The sequence below is a fragment of the Lissotriton helveticus genome, chromosome 6 (genome assembly GCF_964261635.1).
Source record: "Lissotriton helveticus chromosome 6, aLisHel1.1, whole genome shotgun sequence".
Lineage (NCBI taxonomy): Eukaryota > Metazoa > Chordata > Amphibia > Caudata > Salamandridae > Lissotriton > Lissotriton helveticus.
Window position 1 is genome coordinate 1,752,948,763 of NC_136067.1, and position 21,296 is coordinate 1,752,970,058.

The 21,296-nt window shown below is 46.4% G+C and overlaps 1 protein-coding gene across 10 annotated transcripts in view; it reads right to left on the minus strand.

The window, feature by feature from the left end:
• Positions 1–21,296, minus strand: part of GTF2A1L (general transcription factor IIA subunit 1 like) — a 1,231,875-nt gene that overhangs the window by 475,580 nt on the left and 734,999 nt on the right. For 8 of the 10 annotated variants that reach the window (XM_078649641.1, XM_078649637.1, XM_078649635.1 and 5 more), the window contains one exon: positions 19,550–19,653. In XM_078649641.1, coding sequence (XP_078505767.1) covers positions 19,550–19,653 — 104 coding nt within the window. Of the gene's footprint in view, positions 1–19,471; positions 19,654–21,296 lie in introns of all 10 variants that reach the window. The other 2 variants (XM_078649639.1, XM_078649640.1) reach the window with 1 other exon arrangement.

Sequence of the window (21,296 nt, forward strand, 5' to 3'; positions counted from 1 at the left end):
CCTTTTTGCGGAACCTGGGTGAAGGCCCGGAGGGCTCCGACACTGCACTGAGACACCGGGCAGGGCGCCCAATCCTGGGGGTCGTGACCCTCCCCCCTCTCGCCCAACTGCCCCGCTTAGTTGCCTACCACCCGGGAAGAGCCTGCCAGAGTAAGCGACGCCCTGCGACGGCCTGAAGGGGCAATCAGCGTGGCACTGACCAGGGGGAACACCCAGCCACAGCGGGGTGAGCTCGTGCGTGTGGACTTCGGAGCAGTGGGTGGATTGGGGCCCGGCAGTGAGCTGTGACACTCTCCGACAGCTGCGAAGAGACGACTGCCTGGCGGCCGTGGACTTTGCCGGCGGGTGGCTTGCCTGCTGGGTGGCAGTAGTGGCTGGTGACCCTACTTCCGGAACGACGACTAGGACCGCCACTGAGAGACCTGCACCGGCAGCAGTGAGGATACCTTGAACGCGGACACCCTACACGACAGCGGAGGCCCCGACGGCCCGCAGTAGTGGAGGGGTGCGAGAAGTAGGCGCCTGTGAGTGGCACGGGGGCTGGCACCGACCTGCGGTGGGGAACGGATAACGGCGGGCCTACTTCGGGTGAGCGCCCTTGGCCTCAAGGACTGCGGACTGCAACTGTCTGATCGGTGACGGCCCTACATCGACGAAGCGACCGGCCGACCGGCTGAGTGACCTGTCCGTCTCGACCACCTCCGCGTTTGCCCGGCGGTTGGCTCGGAGGGGACATGGGGAAGCCGAAAGGACCAAAAGGTGACGCAGGAACGGCCACAGAGGCTCCGGACGCCATGCCACATACCCAGTCGGACTTGCTAACGATGCAGGACAGAATCCTGGAAGCTATAGCGGCCATGAGGACCGCATTGCAACAAGACATTGCTCAGGTGTCGACGGGCCTGGGGCTCCTGCGGGCAGACCATGGGAAACTGGCCGACAGGGTCAAAGACACGGAAATAATCCTGAAGGACGTGGTGCCGGGACAGAAAGCCTTGGAAGGAAAACTGACGGACGCCCTGGAGCGAATCCAGACGCTGGAGAGGAGAGCGGAGGAGGCGGAAAACCGAAGCCGGCGGAACAATGTACGACTGGTCGGCCTTCCGGAGAAAAGCGAGGGGACGGACATGCTGGGTTATGTGGACAACTGGCTACGGACAGTGGTGGCACCGGAAGGCCTTTCCCCCTTCTTCACGCTGGAGAGAGCCCATCGAGTGCCTGCCCGACCCCCCAAACCGGGGCTCCCCCCGAGACCGGTGGTGATCAAAGTCCTCCACTACAAGGACAGAGACTGGCTTCTGCAACGAGCAAGGGAAGCGGGCCCGTTCCAGGTTGACAATAGCGCAGTCACGTTGTTCCCGGACTACACCTTTGAAACCCAAAAGCAACGAGCTTCATTCCTCTCCATTAAAAAGGAACTGAGGACGGAGGGGCTGCAATATTCACTGTTGTTCCCGGCGAGACTCCGGATTTCGGTGGATGGGAAGGCACTGTTCTTCAATACATCAGCGGATGCCTGGGACTGGTGGGACTCCTACAAGGCTGGAACGGATGGGGCCCGCCAAAGGGCGGCCGCGGAGGAATTCCAACGGGGCTCGGTCAGGAGGTCAAGACGAATTCGGAGGAGGGGCCAACATCAGCAGCGACTGACGGAATCGCAGACGACGGTGGAAAGGAAGGCAGCACTGCAAGCGGTGCAAGAGGTCTCGGGAGCGGAGGTACCACAGCAGGAGGGGGACTCGAAATCGATCTCGGAGGACAAGCAGACTGGTTCGGAAGCGGAACTGTCGGAGGTGGACAGTGTGAAGGGCCCGACGGTAACGCCACAAACGGCGGAGGAGGTCTTCGGCAGCTGAGTATTGAACTGGGGGAAGTGGGGGCTGGCAGCGTCGACCTGGAGAGAATGGCGAACCTGGCCGATGGAGCAGGCTGACGTGAGACTGATCAATCGTGAGTTTGGATGTACATAAAGGGGTGAATGGGGAAAAGGGACGCTAATTTTGCTGCGGTAGCTAGTACACGCACCCTGAGGCCCCTAAGGCCACCGCAGTACAGACTGCGGACTAGAAAGTTTTGAGAGCACCTTGCTCAATTGTTTGGACGGGGGTAACTCTTCTGCAGTTAGGTCCTGTTCTAGGGGGGGTGGATGTCTGGAGATGTTGGGGTTACTCAGGACAGGGAGGGGGGTAGGGGAAGGAGAGCGGAGCTGGGGAGGGATGTAGGGCGAAGGGGGTGGGGAACGAACCGGTTGGGGAAGGGGGACGGGGGGGCCATTACTGGTGTCTGGCCACTGTGGAACAGAGCTCTTAGCCTTCAATGCCAAGACTATGGATAGTGTGGGCTCGTTAAAATGTGTATCATGGAACGTGCGGGGTCTGAACTCAATGACTAAAAGGCACAAAGTTCACTCTTACCTAGTCCGCAGAGGGGTTCACATCGCCTTCCTACAAGAAACACATCTGACCAAACAGGAGGGGGTAGCGCTCCAAAGGAGGTGGTGGGGTCACCTGTTTTACACCACATATTCGGCGTTTGCCAGGGGGGTGCTGCTATGGATTCGGGCTGGGATCCCCTTCCAAGTCACTAGGAGTACTGTGGACCCGGAGGGTCGTTTTGTAGCGGTTGAGGGTTTACTCAGGGGCCGTGCTATAGCGCTATGCAGCGTTTATGCGCCCAACACTGAACAGGCACCTTACTTCACTAAACTCTCCATGCGCTTAGCAACCTACTTCGCAGGTCCAATATTGCTGGGGGGGGACTTTAACTCTATAGCGGACACTACATTGGATAGGTCACACCCACCGCTCCATGCTTCCCCGGTGCACAGGCTAGCGAAACATAGGATGCATTGGCAAGGGCAGTGGGATCTCACTGACGTATGGCGCGCACAACACCCGGCTGAGCGGGACTATTCCTTCTATTCCAGCATCCACGACCTACATGTCCGCATTGACGCATTCCTTTGCTCTCATCAGGTTCTCCCGGCAGTTGCTCGCACAGAATACCTCACACGTACAATATCAGATCACAATCCTCTGCTGCTCACCCTGGCCTGGATGAACGGGTCTACATTGATTCCAACATGGCGGCTCCGGCCGGACACGTTGGATGACCCGCCCTTTAGAACGGACTTGGAACTCAGAATCACCCAATATTTTACTGAGAACGAGGGGACCACCTCCTCCAGGGCCGCTGAATGAAACGCATTCAAGGTGGTGGTAAGGGGGCACTGTATAGGGAAATTTGCGGGGACAAGACGGACGCTAGTAGAGGACGTGGACAGGGCGGAACGGACGCTGCGAGAAGCCGAGCGATTGCGGCCCGGCCACCCCGAATTGCAGGGCAGGGTTAGTACGGCGAGGGAGGCAGTGGCGGTTGAAGTGGAGCGACTACGCTGCTTCGATTATAAAGCTTATGTGACCAGGACACTCGCTGAGGGGGATAAGACGGGGACACTCCTAGCCTGGCTGGCCAACCCTCACAGAGGATCCACCCCAATACTGTCCCTGGCGGGAGCGGACGGGGAAACCTATCACACGCAACCGGACATAGTGCGGTGCTTCCAAGATTACTACGGCACCTTATACAGGCAGGGGTTGGAGAACCGACCCGAGGCGACGGAAGCCCTGTTGGCGGAGACCCAATTGCCCCAGTTAGACCCGGAAGACGCTAAGGCTCTCGGGGATCCGATTGGCCTCGAGGAAATTAGAGGGGCCATCAAGAAGATGGCGCGAAACAAAACACCGGGGATGGATGGGCTCCCTATTGAGTTTTATGTGAAATATATGGAGCTACTGGCCCCGAGACTCAGAACGGTGTATAATGAAGCCAGGGAGAAAGGTGAGCTGCCCCAATCGATGCGCGAGGCGATCATGATCCCATTGCTTAAACCGCGCAGAGATAGCGCGAACGCGGCGTCATACCGACCGTTGTCGATGCTGACGCCGGACTACAAAATTTTGAGCACGATTCTGCCCGGGAGATTGATCGATCATATGACAGGTTTGATTCATAGGGACCAGTCGGGCTTTATCCCAACCAGGAACACGGCCCACAACATTCGGCGGCTGCTCAGGCTGCTGGCGGACCCCCCACAAACGGCATTAGCCCCAATGGTGTTGTCAGTTGACATTGAAAAAGCCTTCGATAGCCTGGAATGGGACTATCTATATGCGGTGATGCGGAGATTCGGTCTCGGGGATGGTTATATAAAGTGGACCGCAGTGCTTTATGCACGGGCGGGTGCGAGGGTGAGAGTGGGAGCTTTGATATCGGACCGCTACGATGTGAACCGGGGGACGAGGCAGGGTTGCGCGCTCTCTCCACTGTTGTTTGCACTGGCCATGGAACCGTTTGCAATGCTGGCCAGACGGGGTGATGCGTACCTCGGACTGGAAGTGCGAGGGACCTACCACCATATATCGTTGTATGCGGACGACCTTTTGCTGTTCTTGGATAACGCTGATGAAGCGGTTTGAGGTGCAGAGGATCTTCTACAGAGATTCGGGGCGCTCTCAGGCTTAAAGGTGAATTGGGAGAAGACATGCTTATTCCCGCTCCGGAAAGGGGAGACATGCCCGACGACCAACAACAGAGTGCGCTGGGAACCTGATTGCCTGCACTATCTCGGGACCTACATATACCACGATCCCGCCAACTTGTTGGATGGGAACATCGGGCGATGTATCCGAGGATTGAAGGGCAATATGGCTTTCTGGGCTACCCTCCCCCTGTCTATGACGGGGCGAGTGTCCCTCCTCAAAATGATCGCCCTACCGCGACTATTATACTTTTTTAGGACCTTGCCGGTATGGATACCGGGAGAAGTGTTCAGGCGCCTGAAGTCCAGCATAATAGCTTTTCTATGGGGAGGCGGCAGGCGGCGCATAGCACTGACGACTCTCATGTGCCCCAAGGATCAGGGGGGGTTAGCGGTCCCAGACTTTGAGCTCTATTATCTGGCGGCGCAGCTTCAATTCTTTACGCAGGAAGTGGCAAGAGTGTACCGGGGGCCGGAACACGAGAGGGACGCGGGCACCCCCCGCCATGTGCTGGCTTATGTAGCCCTCCAGCAGAAATTATTACTGAGTGGACTGACCCAGGAGGAAAAGACGCTGAGGTTATGTTGGAATCGCATGCAAAAGCGTGCAGGCCCTGGTCACCCATATGCCCCAGAGATACCGTTGGGGATGTTGACGGCACTTCCACATGGGGGGGACTGGTCGAACCTCCAACTGTGGGAAGAGGCGGGACTTCAGATGGTGGGGGACTTATACTCAGACGGGGTGCTGATGGAGTTCCGTACTCTGCAGGAACGCTATGATCTTCCACGGGGTGACTACTTGGTGCATGCAGCGGTGGTGCGGGCGCTTCAAGCACATTGGGGAGAGGGACTGATGGAACCTGAGACGTCATTGGCATGCCAATATACGATGATGTCAGCAGGAACGAGGAAAGCGGTTACATGTCTTTACTCCAGAATGCATACAGAAAACATACCACCACTAACAGGTCTCAAAACACAATGGGAAGAGGACTTGCAGAGGGAAATCCCAGACACCACATGGTCCCAACTGCTTCAGCGAGCAAGGAAAAGCACCAGAAACGCCAGTTTCCAATTAATACACCTCTATATCCTACACAGGGCCTACCTCACTCCGAATAAGATAGCGAGATATTTTGGCGCAGTTGATGCTGCATGCCCCAGATGCACGCTAGTTGGCGCTGACTTGCAACACATGCTTAGGAACTGCCCGCGCATCCAGGAGTACTGGGAGGGAGTTGGGGACGCCCTAAATGAGGTCACGGATAGAGCACTGCACTATGATAGCGCGGTCGTCCTCCTACATTGGTTCCCACACACGCGCAAAATGAAGCTGTCGAGTACATTTATTGACATGGGCCTTATGATTGCAAAGAGGGAGCTCACTAGGGGTTGGAAATCAAAGACAGCTCCAACACACCAAAAGTGGCTGAACGAATTTCTGAAATGGGCAGCGGCAGAAAGCACACTCAGATACCAATTGGCCCGGCGGACGGCAAATGAAAAGGCTCAGGAAGCGGCGTTAGCATGGGAAACCCTAGTCCAGGCGCTCAGGGATAGTATGGAGTTGAGTGACGAGGAGGAGGGAGTAGCACTACAGGAGGCCCCGAGGGAGGAGATATCAGGCCCTGCACTGACACCTGACACAAGCACCTAAGTATTGTTTCCACAATCCTAATCACACAGAGTTGCCCGAGATTCTACACTGGACACGTAGGCTTAGACACCAGGGGGACGGGGAGGAAGGGGAGGGGGGAAGGAAGAAAAGTTGAACTGTTTATTTGGGTGGAGAGAGATTATACACAACTGTAGAGCGGGGGGACACGATAGGCGTTGACAAAATAAAAGCGGAGAATATTGTAAAGATGAGCTATTTCTACATGAACCAACTGCACCATGCTACATGATTGACCGCCACCCAACCTCCGGGATGTGGGTCCAAAGGCTGTGTATACAAACGATATTCGGACAGTGACTGCAGTTGTACTGGGGTTCATGATGGTGTGTATACTGTATAATTGACATTATCTCTGCAATAAAAATTGTTTTACAAAAAAAATAGAGGAACCTGAAGAAGTATTACACTGTGGACAGAAAGAAACTCCCAGTGGCAAGACATGGTCACAGTTCCTCCTCAGCTCCCAGAAGAAATTACGGCATGGGGACAACAATGGTCGACCCAGCGCCCGGTACACGAGAAGCACATACACACACAACACATGCCCCATACTATCAGTCATGCATCAATTTGAAGAAGAGCCTACAGTAACAGTGTCTGTAAACAACACACCTTATAGCTTCCTGATAAACACTAAGGCAGTCTTAAGGATTGCAGAAACATGCCGTAATTGTTGGGACAGAGAGGTTGCAACTATCGAACCAATACGTATTCTGCCGGGAGGGACACCATGACTGGGAACCCCAAGAGGAGGTACTGCTCTGCTTAGAGGCAGTGGCAATTTGGTCTGCTTATGGGGTCTTGCTGGCCACCTACCACGCGGAACTGATGTGGGCATATATCATCTTTGTAACACCTGGCCTCAGTGTACTAGAGGCAACAGATGACCAGCTGTTTGACAAGTACCCAGGAATTTCAACAGTTGTTTTCGAAGACCCAGTAGAGATTGAAGTAGAACTCCGAAATATGGCCCCAGAACCAATGGCAGTACTAACGACCTTACAAGGTCAGGACTTGTCAAAAGTACAACAGCAACTTTGGACAAAAGGGCAGTATGATGTGGGTCTCATTAATAGCGTCTAACCTGTGATAATAATGTTGAGAGACAGGTTACTCTACCCAGAGTAAACCCATACCTACTCTCCAGGGAAGCCGAAGAGTACATAGGTCCACAATGAAGGCTCTAATTGATCAAGGGGCATTCTAGTACTGATTTTCCCAGTAAAAAAAGAGAATTGGGGGAACGTGGCGCTTGTTACAAGATCTACACCCCCTCAATGACATTGTGGTCCCAGAGTTCCCTATAGTACCAGACCCCTCCATCATCTTAACTAATATACCTGTGGATGCAAATGACTTTTCAGTCATCAAAATAAAAAACACATTCTTTAGCATCCTACTCCACCCCGATAGTTAGTACCTGACTGCATTTACATTACGAGGGGTTCAACTGCTATTCCGGAGATTGTCACAAGGGTACTGTGAGTCTCCAAGTATCTTTAATCGAATACTGAAGAGAGATCTCACAAACATCCGGTCGAATAGCACCCTGCTACAATATGCGGATGACATCCTGATAAGTAGTCCCTCTGAAGCAAAGCAATAGGGCATCAGGATACAATAGCTCTCCTTATTGCACTTGCTAAAAAGGGATACAAGGTGGAGATGGGCAACCAAGCTCGTGGAGAGCTGTGGACTATTTTGGTTGGGCACTGTTCAGAGACAATACAGAAGCATTTAGACTTTTCACCGAAGGACAGCTGGGGCAGTCAATACCCTTCTTTACCCTGCAGACAAAAACGAATGCCCGCTGGTTACAAATCACCCAGTCAGATATGCTCAAATGATGAACAGCTCTGAGCTTGGCCTCAATTCTATCAAGGGAGAAATGCGAGCAATCCACCCCATGGTTAGACGACAAAGGGGAACACAGGGTTTGAGGCAATAATGACTGCACCTATCAATACTCAGGTTTAAGTAATCATGGAAGTCTGGGTGCTAAGGACCTGAAGCTCACTATCCCTAAGATTCCAAGGGAAAGTCCCACAATTCACATTAGAACACATGATCCAGCACTCCACAATAAAAAATGTATCAATGAACAAGTATCGCAGAAATTAGAATCAATTCAGCAGGTCTTTTTTATAAATGTTCTTTATTTATAATCTTCACACGACCGTAGCCAACGCGTTTCGTCCAAACGGACTTCTTCTGGGCTACAAATAAGTATACAAAATATACATTATATTTACAATATTATTTACAAATTTAGAAAACATATACTCATATACAATTCTAATATATACAATTAATATCTTCTATACAATATTGAGGCCCCTGTCGACCTATTCTGAAAGTGTTCGTCACATGTGTATAATACATCATCAACCACTTATATTTTTATAAAATCACCTGCTGACACGACATATTTAATAACAACAATTTGTTACATCTAAAGAACAAAAAACAAGTTTATTTTGAACATCAGAACAAATGGGAATCATGCATTTTTTCTGATTTGGAGTTGATAATAAGACAATATTCTCTATTGTGATATAGGTGGCCAAACTTTGAATATAGACCGGAGGATCATATTGAAATAATACTTTTGAGAGTGTCCATCAAGTATAGACAGCCAGTAGCGCAGGGAGGACAACATTGAAAATTGCTGAGGTATGTTAGATTACAAAAAATTGTGTCTTGTAATAGGCTGAGCTATGGGTAAGGATTCGAAATTAACAATATATTACTGTCATGTTAACATTGTTCATATGGGGCGGCCTTAAAGGAGTAACATTTATTGTGCGAAGGATTGAAGAACCAGCTAATAATAAATGATTACTACTGTTTGTTAAACAAGGAATGGGCTTCCCATTTGTTCTGATGTTCAAATTAAACTTGTTTTTTGTTTCTTCGAGGAGAAATACCACATGTAAATATTGGGAATATAAATTGTGTGATTTAAAAGATGTTCTTTAAGAAACTTCTTTTTGGATTATAACTATCTCCAAAAATAATTCTTCCTACAAAATGAGAATTTCAGAAAGTAGGACACTCACTTAGTATGTTCTTCAGATATAACAAATTGTTGTTATTAAATTTATTTTATTTATTTTTATTTTGAAAGTTTTATATAGCGCGAACAAGATCCTTGCAGATATCAGAGCGCTTTACAGAGACAAGGGCTAATAGAAGAGGAGTGCTTAACATGCTTTTGGGCATAGCATAATAGTAGGTAATAATTGAGGTAGGGTAGGTACAAGGTGCATAGTCAAGCAGGTAAGTCAAAAATACAGAGAGTACAAAAAAGGGGGAGCATAGGCAATCAGGTAAGTCAATAATACAAGTAAAACAAATAAGCAAAGGGATCAAACAGGTAGTACAGATCGGTGCAGAGTCTTAAAAGATCCAGAATAATAGTTCATGTGTATTTAGCCATGAGGATAGCTTTTACTTCTTTCTTAAAGAGTTTGTTGGAGGAGATGAGCCTGGTTTCAGGAGGGAGTGAGTTCCAGATCCTGGGTGCCATTCCTGAGAAGGAGCGTTTTTAAGTTTTTTCCTTCCGGAATCTTCGAGGCTTCAGCAGAAGATTGTTTGTGCTTCTAGTGGTTCTAGAGCCGCCAGAAATTGTCAGCTTCTGAGTGAGGTAGCCGGGTGAGTTCAGGTGTACAGCCTTGTGTGTCATGCAGGCGATTTTCAGATGTATTCTGGCTTCAAAAGGCAGCCAGTTCAGGGATTTAAAGTCAGGGGAAATATGCGAGTGCTTTTTTGAACCAGTGATGAGTCTCGCTGCAGCGTTTAGAGAAGCTCTTAGTGGTGCAGTTGTAGTTAGAGGGAGTCCGCAGAGGGCGATGTTGCCGTATTCTATGCGGGGGATGACTAGGGATTGTACTGCTGATTGGAAGTCTTTGGCTGGGAGGAAGGGTTTAAGTTTCCTCAAGGTGTTGATTTGGAAGTTCGTCCTTTGGTTGCCTTGCTGATATGCTGCTGCATGTTGAGATTGGCGTCAAGTGTTATGCCTAAAGATTTTGCTGAGTCTACGATGGTGGGTTGAACATTGAGTGCAGTTAGGTGATTAAGCCAAGTTTGAGTGGTAGAGATTTTTGCGGGAGGTGAGATCAGGAGGTATTCAGTCTTCAGCGCATTGAGTTTGAGGTAATTATCGGCAAGCCAGGATTGGGTGTTTCTGATCGTTGAGTTCAGGAGCGTAATGTCATTGGGGGATTGTAATTTGAGATATAGCTGGGTGTCGTCAGCGTACATGTGAAAGTGTACATTGGATGCCTGTTACAAGGTGGTGAGAGGTTCCATAACTAGGTTGAACAATGTTGGGGAAAGGGAGGATCCTTGGGGGACGCCCAACGATACAGGTACTGGAGAGGACATCAGGTTGTTGCTCTTGAATCTCTGAGACCGGTTGTGTAGAAAGGAGGTGAACCACTTGAGAACAGTCCCAGATAGGCCCATTCTTGTGTTTAACAGTTCGAGTAGGTTCTCATGTTTAACGGTGTCGAATGCTGAAGAGAGATCAAGAAGAATGAGGAGGCAGGTATCGTTTTGATCTAAGATTTGGAGGGCGTCGTCAATTATGTGAGTCATAGCAGTTTCGGTGCTGTGCCCTGCTCGGAAGCCTGATTGATGAGGGTTGAGGAGATCAAACTGATCTATGTGTTTAGTCAGTTGTAGTTGTACGCATTTTTCCAACAGTTTGGCGAGAGTGGGAATATTGGTAATAGGACGGTAATTGTTTAGATCAGTGGGGTCTGCTGTTGGTTTCTTTAGTAAAGGTGTGACTTGTCCAATTTTGAGGGAGTTAGGGATGGTTCCTTGTTGAAGTGAGCTGTTAATAATTTTGGTCCAGAGTGGGAGGAGCAAAGGGGTAAAGTCTTTTACAGCGTTAGCAGGAAGGGGGTCAGTGAGGTGATTGGATGGTTTCAGGGTGCTGAGCAGTCTGCCAATTTCTTCTTCAGAGTAGGTGCCAAAGGATGACCATGTAGCATTGTTCTTTGGTTCAGTGGATGCTATGTGGAGGGGTTTGGAGTAGAGGCTTGCGTCATTGAGGAGATCGTTCCTTATGTTGTCAGTTTTTTGGTTAAAGAAAGCAGAGAAGTCTTCACAGGAAGGTGTAACGCCCATAGTGCTGAGTGATTGGGGTTGTTCCTTGGATTGTGTTCTGATTAGCTCAAACAGTTTTCTCGGACGGTTTTTAGCTTGGTCGAGCTGGAGGCTGAAGAAATCTGTTCTTGAGCGTTTTATTTTCCTGAAGTAGGCATTTCTCTTTTTCTTCAGAGTTTTTAGGTGCAGTGCAGAGGGAGCTGATCTCCAGGTGCGCTCTGCCATTCGCATGGCCCGTCTATCTTCATTGAGACTCCCGTCGTACCATGGGTTGGAGATCTTGGTGGAGACTCTTTTCAATTGCATGGGCGCAGCCTCATTGATTATTGAGGTCATAGCATTGAGATAGTGTTTAGTCAAGACTTGAACTTCCGTAGCGCCGGTAGGAGGAAGTAGGAGATTGCAGCTGTTAGGGGGTAATGAGTTTGGGTTGAGTTTCTTCAGGTCTCTTTTCCAAACTTTGGGCTTGGAAGATTGAACTGGGTTAAGTTTAACTTTTTCATTGATGAAGAATGTGACAATATGATGATCTGACCAGTCACAGGGTTGAATTGACTCAAGTTGAATAGAGTCCTCTTTGGAGATAAGGTCGAGGATAGAGCCTTTGTCATGGGTCGGAGTATTGCATATTTGGGTGAGATCAAGAGCGTTGAGGAAGTTTTTGAGGCTATTTACCACTGTGTCACTGCTATCATTCCAATGGAGATTGTAGTCGCCAAGGAAAATTTGAGTGTTTTGCCGTCCTGAGTTGGTTGTAATTGTGTCCATGCGTTGTTGGGAGAAGGTGAGATTGTCCCCAGATGGGTGGAAAATGATGTGTAGAGAGCATACAGGTTTGCTTTAGCTGGTGACATCAAGGCAGAAGTATTCACAGGAGGTAAGAGAGGGGGCGGTGACTTTATTAACTGATAGGTTGCTTCTGTAAATACATGCGATTCCACCGCCTGTCTTGATGGACCTGTCAAGTTTACTGATGCAGTAGTTGGGGGGGGGGGACTAGGATATCCATGATGGGTGTAGAAGATTCAGTTAACCATGTTTCAGTCAGAATGGCTAGGTCAAGTTCCAGAGTGATGATGAGATCAGCGACCTCCGCGGAGTGTCTTTGGGCCGATCTGCAGTTGAGAAGTATGCATTTGAGTCTGGGGGTGCAGAGGGTGGAGGAGGGTTCTAGGGTGATGGGTACATTTGTGAGGTTGTTGGGGACGGAGCCTCTGTTGTTTTGCGTGGGGTGCCTGAGGGGGTTAGAGAGAATAATTGGGATGGGCAGGTGTGTGGTGGCTAAGTGATTTTGGGGAACCGGGACGTATGTGTGGAGGAGGGTGTGTATGTCGTGGTCTGAAAGCATGTTGGTGATGCGTCGGGGGCGATTGGTGGTATTGCGAGAGGGGATAGAGGTCCAGTGTGGGGAGTGTTGTGTGGTAGGCTGATTAGGCTGTGAGGGGGATATGTTATTAGGTGGAGAGGTGGTGGTGGGAAGGGGGTGTCTGGGGTGTGTGAGGAGTAATTCTTTGACGGTGTGGAGTTCTTCTTTCACTTGGAGGAGGGTGGACATAATCATGTCCAGCGTGGAGTTGGGTACGGAGTTGGGGAAGGGCAATGGAGGTGAACAGGTGTATAGGTTACTGGAGTAGGGGGGAGTGGAGGTGGGGTGGGGGTGTTAGTGAGGGGGTTGGAGCAGGTGATTTTATAAAAATATAAGTGGTTGATGTATTGTGACGAATACAGTCAGAATAGGTCGACAGGGCCTCAATATTGTAAAGAAGATATTAATTGTATATATTAGAATTGTGTATGAGTATATGTTTTGTAAATTTGTAAATAATATTGTAAATATAATGTATATTTTGTATACTTATTTGTAGCCCTGAAGAAGTTCATTTGGACAAAACCCGTTGGCTACGATCGTGTAAAGATTATAAATAATGAACATTTATGAAAAAGACCTGCTGAAATTATTCTAATTTCTGCGATACTTGTTCAGTGATACATTTTTTTATTGTGGAGTGCTGGATCATTGTGTTCTAATCCACCCCATGGTAATTGGGCATCGTTATGTGCTAGACCTAATGACGCAATGGAGAGAGAGGTCTGTGTCAAATGCGGAGCAGCCTGCTGCACGTTCATCCCAGGGCATAACATGGACATTGGAACACCGACGCCTGCAATTCAAGCCCTGCATAATCTACAAAGAAACAAGAGGGAGATGACCCTAAGCAGGAGTGGTTTTCGAATGGGTTGTCCTGGCTCCCATAATGGTTATCCGGTTAATGTAAACCACTGTTGCCAGTTATCATTAATGTTGCTATTGGTACGGGGGTTATACAACTGTAAAAGCACAGTCCTCAAGCTGAGAAGAATGCAAGTAATTGGGAAGGTAGTTTTAGTCAAACGCGAGCATAATGAACAATAGGCCCCAAATAAAGTAACTATCAAAATGCATGAGCGAAGCAGTGTAGTTGAAAAATCAACTAAGATGGGGTGGGTGTTAAAATGGAATTAAATGCATTCATTGATAAAAATTAAATCTCGTCCTTATTAATAGAAGCGTCCATTCTGAACTCACATCAACCTCGAATCCGAAATATGTAGTCAGCAGGACCGGAGACCTAAGCCCGGAATTACTGATTATAGGTCATAGGTGGCAAGGTGTATAGCTGGCAGGCAAACATTCGGGAAAGAAACTCTTGATCAATCCCACAGATACATTACAATGGTCAGGGGAGATTGTCCTAATAAAGCACACACGCGCTCCTAAAAAATACCATAAAAAGTTAGATGCCACATGAGATAGGAGCATATAGCCAATGAGGACCTTACACACGTCATGATGTGCTTCCCATGCTGGACATGTTATCCACTGGCCACACTGTGTCCACACAAGTTCGAGACTCATCTGTAGCAACCATTAGATCATTGATTTATGACTCCTAAGACAGCAACCAACATTCCTCACCATATATGGTACGCCAGAAACCTTTATAACCGGTCGTATAAAATGTAAATGTAAATGTTTTTGTACTTGTATAGCGCACAGCTACCCGCAGTGGGTTTCCCGGCGCTTGTACGAATACCGCAAGGGAACCCTTCCTGGCTTTCCCTGTGAAGTACCCACTCCTGGGCACCCCCCCCCCCATGGTGCAGACCAGGCATCCCTCGCGTTGTGGGGGCCGTTGTGGAGACTAAGCAAGCTATTGCCCAGAGTTGCAGCGTGGGACCCATGATCAGAATAGGCACTGAGGCGAGAATATCCGGTCAGGGGAATTAATGAGCCCGATACCGGCCGAGGCAGGAATCGAACCCTGGTCCCTGGTCAAAGCTCTGCATCGAGGTCTGCCTGCTCTAACCATTGAGCCACACTTCTCCATAAAAGAAGGTCATATAATGATTGCAAATTGAGACGTCCTCAGACCTTGTGCCTGTAACTGTTCTCCCAGTCATAATGTATAATTAAAGACACTTTCATTCTTGCCAATCGGCTCTTGTCTTCTTTTCTTTACAGGATTTCAAACTCAACAAATGTGTCACAAAAAGTCTGCCCTGTGAGTTTTTTCTTTTGAAATAATAAACTTCAAGAAGAGTGAGGACCAATTTGATTCTTATGTTCTTTTTTCACTTTAATAGAAGTAATAGGTTAGGCAAATTATGCTGGCCATTCTAAAGAGTCATATACAGTATTACCATCACCTACCATCAAAAAAAAAATTTCAGCACTTAGGGCCACATTACAACGTAGGACGGCCCGCCACCAAGAGGCAGTCTGTGGCGCTCTGCCCAACAGGCCATACGTCTGACCGCACATTTCAATGCAGGCAGTCGGACCACAGAAGTCAGGGGAAAGACCGCCACCTTCGACAGGATCCAAGATCCTGTCGGGGCAGCGGTTAGAATCCCTACCATAGGCCTGAGCAGGCAACGTCGTAGGAATTATGTTGTCCCTTTCCAACTGTCTTTTCATGGCGGTCCGACCACCATGAAAAGGCAGCCAGAAAATGCCTTTGGGAGCCCAAGGCAGGGTCCCTGTCCCCCGTGGGCCACAGTAAAGTGGCCCTAGGGGCACACTTAGTGCCCCCCACACATCCATGCACTGAGTGCCAAGCACCATATGGTGCCTGGCACACGGATGTGCAAAAAGTGCTGTTTTACACTGTGGCTTGTGCTGCAGCCCTTTTAATGGGCCGCAATACAAGCTGTAGTATAAAAGGGCACTTTTGGGCAGAGGGACAGCTGTATGCTTGTTAGGGGGGGCCCAAACCGTAGTGCTGGCAGAAGTACATACGACCGTCCAACATCTTATTGATACCCTTAATTTCTAAAAGTTGTCATTTATCCGGGAATGGACGACAAACAAATGTATGCAGCAAGAGCTATGGTATACTCAAGTACGGAAGAACTTTAACATCATCTTCATAGAAATAGAGAAGGCTTGAGTGGGACTGTGCACAAACGTAGTATGTTGGGAGTGAGAGATTCATTCTTTGGTGAGGCAGCAAAGGTGATGGAGAAGGGTTTGGTAAAGAAAGGGTTAAGGGGGAAAATATGTTTACCAACTGGAAGACAATAACAATCTAAAGGGGAGCCCTACTCTTGATACCAGTGAAAGGTATCAAATGCTCTGAACAGGTCTAATAAGGCAAGTGCAGCACCATCCCCAGAAAGATGTGTGACCCTGACATCACTCTAGACATAAAAAAAGACTAATGTAGAGCCCCTGGACAGTCCGATCCTAGTTTGTTGAGTATCCATAACACTTGTGGCTTCCATATGGTAGGTCAGCCGTTTTAAGATGATTCTCTCTGCCAGCTGTAAAGTGAAGACAGAAGAGGTTTTGGTTTATAATTAAGGGGCTTGATCATATTAAAACAGTGTGAAGTGCTTCCCCTTGAAGGTCAGGAGAGTAATGGATGCTGCTCTTGTTTTTAGGACTTGATCCGATACATTTAGATGAAATTGGTTGTACAGTTGAGACATCTGGGAAACAGGATGGTCCAGGGGGATAGAAGAAGTCAGTGTCAGTAGAAAGCAGTGACACAGCACTAGCATATTTTAGAAGCTGCCCCTCAGAACTAAATTTACCGCAGGCTCAGATTTAGATGGAGTGAGCAGTCAAATAATAGGTATTACCTGGGTAATGCTGTGATGTTTGCCAAGATTTTGGTTAAAGTTGCTATATTTCTCTTGGACCTCTGACTGCAAAGGTATACTTACTAGCTGTATAAAAGGGGGGAACAGACCAGCGCCCATGATCCCTCTCTCATATCTTACTGGAACAAAGAACCATAAAGGGGCTAACAATCAGTCCTTTCAAAGAGTCTGTGAGCTGCTGGTAGGTTCCCTCCAGCCTACGGTGCACTTACAGAAACATGTTAATAGGTATACTAATTGTTTTTAAAGTACGCCAGCCGAGTAGAGAATATATGTGGCAAAACAGTGACGGGAAGCATAAATACATAGGCAATAGTGAATATAAAGAAAGTTTACTTTATAAAGAAATTGAGGATATTAGTCTATATATATTTGTACGAAAATCATAGATTACGACAGCAGTGTCAAAGCCAACAGTTGATGCATAGTGGTAGCCATCAAGGCCACTCGAGGCAAATGATACTGTGTCAAATGTGTTTTACTTTTAATATGAATATACTATTGGCTGCTATTCTATTCCATTGCTCTCTTTCAGCTTCCTAGGTTGTATTGTACTATATTTCCTATGTTATATTATACAAGGTACCCTTTTAAGTGTTAAATGTATGTGATGGTTTCTTGTGTGTGAGTGTGTATATATATATATATATATATATATATATATATATATATATATATATATATATATATATATATATACACACACACACACACACACACAGACATATACATATTTTAACAGAGCTTCATTGTCCAAATGCAAAGCTTGTTTTTACAGGTAATTTTTTCAAAAACTGTCCCTTCCCTAGTGTAGTACAAGCACTTTGATATAATTAGAGTTCCACGTATATTATGTGGAGCGTTTTAAGTGGTGGAAGAAAATTCCTCATCACCCAGCTACAACGTCCAGTACTAGGTAGAGAATACCCAAAAATATTTTAGGAAAGTGGAGGGAGAAGATGAATAAGTAGCTGCGATCCATATGTGGTTAACTCTGCTGAGCATTAAGAAGAGTATATCAAGAGTGTCAAATTCTTACAAATGTCTGTCCAATGTCACATCCCACTCTAAAATATATTAGGTGGGATCGTGCATCATACAACCTCTGCTGTGGCTACAACATACCCGCCTTAGGGGACAATATGGAGTTTGGCAGACAGGGTACTCCATTGCAAATGCTATGGGGTGTCCAGTCAGCCAAACTCTCGTCCACCCGCCTAATTAAGATTTGGACGGGCTATAAGCTTTCTGTCAACAGAGTCCCATCAATGGAAAGATTCATCCAATCACATAATGGAGTAGGGGGCCATTGGAGGAAGGGCACTACATCCACTTGCCTTATTGGTGGGAGGGTTTGATGTCCTTTTGATTCTGCCTTCACTATGAGGAAGGGGACAGAAATAAAAATGACCCAGATGTCAGAAAACTCCTGGTGTATGATGCTATTAGTTTTTTGTTTAAAAAAAAAAAAACTCCCACTTTGCGAGAAAAAATATTATAAGATAGATGGATGGAAGTCACAAACTGCAGCTTTCTACCAAACATTTTTGTATCTTGAAAACAACCGTCATGATGGCGTTCCATTTCAAGGTACAGAGCTGCCCGGTTGTTGGGCCAGAGGTCTTCTCTAAATCTGACAGACAGTAGTAAGTCAAGGTTTCGGAGGTAATGTCCTCTGCCACTCTGATGGACTGTACTCAGTCTGCCAAACTATTAATCGGTCCTTAAAAGTTCTGCAGGTGTGTTCCTAGGTTTAGATAGCCCTTCCTCTCTCCGGCCTCCCTTTGTGTTCAAACATCAGAAGCAGTACATTTCCCAGTTCACCTATTACATCACAGCAGGTTTCAAAAACCAAAACTCCCATTTCCCAATACAGAACGATCGTTGTAATTAATCATGTGGTAATACAATATCTAGTATTTTCAGACAACGCCTAGTGTTTTGGTTGCACTTAACTTCGTAATTGCTGTACATGGTTGACACATTGCGGACTGATGACAGAGAGAATAAGCACATGAGATCAAATACATTTTTTTAATGCGCTAATAAATTATAAGGTGCCTTAAACGTTGGTGAAACACCATGATGGATAAGAAAAAAATTCTCTGCTTAGACAACTAAGTCAGCAGGTTAAGTTGAACTACTTTGCATTAAATTTCTGTAAAGTACAATATAATGACAAGGGTAAATTTGTTAACAGAAACGCTTTGCTTACTGGAAGCAAGGAAACACAACATGGACAATAACATGTGCTATCATTTGTCAGAAGACCAAACTGGAGACACTAAAGTGAATAACTGGCCACTTGTAGATACTACAGAAGCCAATGTTACAGTGCTCAGTTATACATTTGAATACCACTTTTGCATCACACATCTGTTTGGTCATAGGCGGTTTGATCAAGTTTTAAATTCGAGATTTGTTCCTCACGAGCTTTCGAAAGTACAAATACATAATCGTCCATACGCATGTATATGCATCAACATTTTGCCTGTTAACATCAATTAATACTTCGCCCATAGAAGTAAAACCCAAATATGCGCCCCAAACATGCTAACAATATTTTTTTTACACAGATGAAATGGGTTGCTTTAATCAGTGCAGTGCAAACTGCCAGTTTTTTTTTTGATTCATGCTCTTTTTGCATTAACTTTAACATATAAAAGTTGCCTGCGCTTTGAAAATCAATACAAGACAGTAGTAGCCTTTAGCTCTGAAAATAAATGGGCCACCGTTTTGTCAGAAGAATATGCTATACATTCCAAAGAAATGCATAACTATGTTTATAACCGGAGACACTTAAAAAAGAAAACAGCAAATATACAATTATTTAATTTCAAATAGAAAAAAAACTGACGAGCTAGATATGCTGGTCCGATTTTGTTTTAACGGTCAGAAAAACGTTATATATTACTCTTTTATACATGCCATAGAACACAAGAAATGGAAGCCTCGCTCTACTTGTGATTGTTAAATGACAAAATAATTACCTGGTAAACATGCATCTCAACAAAGATAAACAGGCAAAACGCAAAGATCACAACTTGTACAGGCCACAAACCGTTTACCATTCAGCTTCCCCAATAGCTTTGGAGAAGACATAATCCTTTCCACCAAAGCTCATTACACCATCTTTCAGGTAAAACTTCCATTTGTTTTTACTTCGATGAATCTAAAACAAACAAAAATATATTTCAAAATACTACCAGCCACAGGACTGATGAAACACAGAGAAATGGCCATTAAACAATTGCAAAATCCAGGAATGTGTTTACATATACCCTGCTAAATCAATCTATATGGGTGGTAGCTACAACACCTAAATGCAACCTACTGGCAGCTTCTGAGTTCTGGTCATACACGGTTTGAGTATGATTGTATAATATATAACCCCTTAGCTGCTCTGCAATCTTTGCACTCCCAGTGCTAAGCCCTTTTTTGATGTTTAAGTTACTTTGCACGCAAGCCTTCATATTTTCTTTTCCACAAAAGGTATCCTCGTCAAATTTGCATCCCTTTTTCCAAACATCCTGGTGGTTTTAAAGGTTTGTGGGTTTCCCTCGGGGGAACAAAGGGAACAAAGGAAAAAAAGGACAAATATAGCTAAACTGAGTTTTTGGGGGAAAACAGAGTGCTGCGCGAAGGCTTTTGCCTTTTTTTTAACCTACAAACTAAATCAGGGAAAGGTTTGCAGTGCTAGGATCACTAATTTCTCAGCTTTCAGAAACAAGCAGGTCTATAAAAACACGTACCTATTTTTATAGTTTCAACCTAAATGTTTTTTGTGGTGAAAAAAGGTGTGAAGCCCAAGAGTGAAGCAAGAAAGTTATAAATTTCTGAAAACTAGAGAACATTCTGAATTCAGCAAGAGGTGACTTTTGTACCTAGTTCATAGTTTCCCCGAAGAAACTGGTTGTTGAAATGAAAAAATAATGGAAAAAATAGAAAGAAATAGCTGGCAACATTTTTCCCCTGCAATCTTTTGCTCTGATGGCCGGTTTACAAAAGCAATATACTGTTACGCCCGTCAGATTATTCTGGTTGCAATGAAGTATGTTTATTAGTATATAAATACACAAATACCCAGAGCCAATAACTGAGCTGCAGTTTATAATGATATTTAATTCTATACCGACCGTGCATCAATTCATAAGGTACAAATGTTCTGGCGAGAGGAGTAGCAGTACATAGCTGCCAAGGTTTCAAATTGCTTATGTGTGACATTTTCAAAATTTCAGTGTAATTATGCGTAACATTCAACGACTATGAGTGACATTTTCTCGCGAGCAATATCAAGCAATGGCAAGTGCCATCACCTCCTCAGTCAAGAACTCCATCTCATGAAATCAAGAAAGTTTCACAACTCATACAACTGCTGCCTAACGCCTGTATCATCAAATGAGTCTGTCACCCTGTCAATGGGACAAACTTCTGATCAAAAGCCATACTAGTGGTAGGAACGAGACAGGCCCTAGGGTCAATAGGGCCAGCATTAAGACCAAGGTGTCTGTGGTATGGCTGGCACCTTAAGTTCCCCAATAGACGTCCATGGAAGTTTCATAGCGTTCAGTAAGATCACACGCTCCCATTATATTTAATTTGATTGTGTTATAATTAAACACTTTCACAATATTTGAAGTGGCTGGTGGTTATACTCACTGATCTGTTCTTAATCTCTCAGCCTGAGCCCCGGGCACCGTAACTGGTGCGTCTGCGACTCGCTGAGCAACACCGTTCGACTGGCCGCGGTCAATTAATCCGCTGTAAACGTCCAGTCTGTCACAGTGGCCTGCCACTGACCGGTTGAGCTGTCCT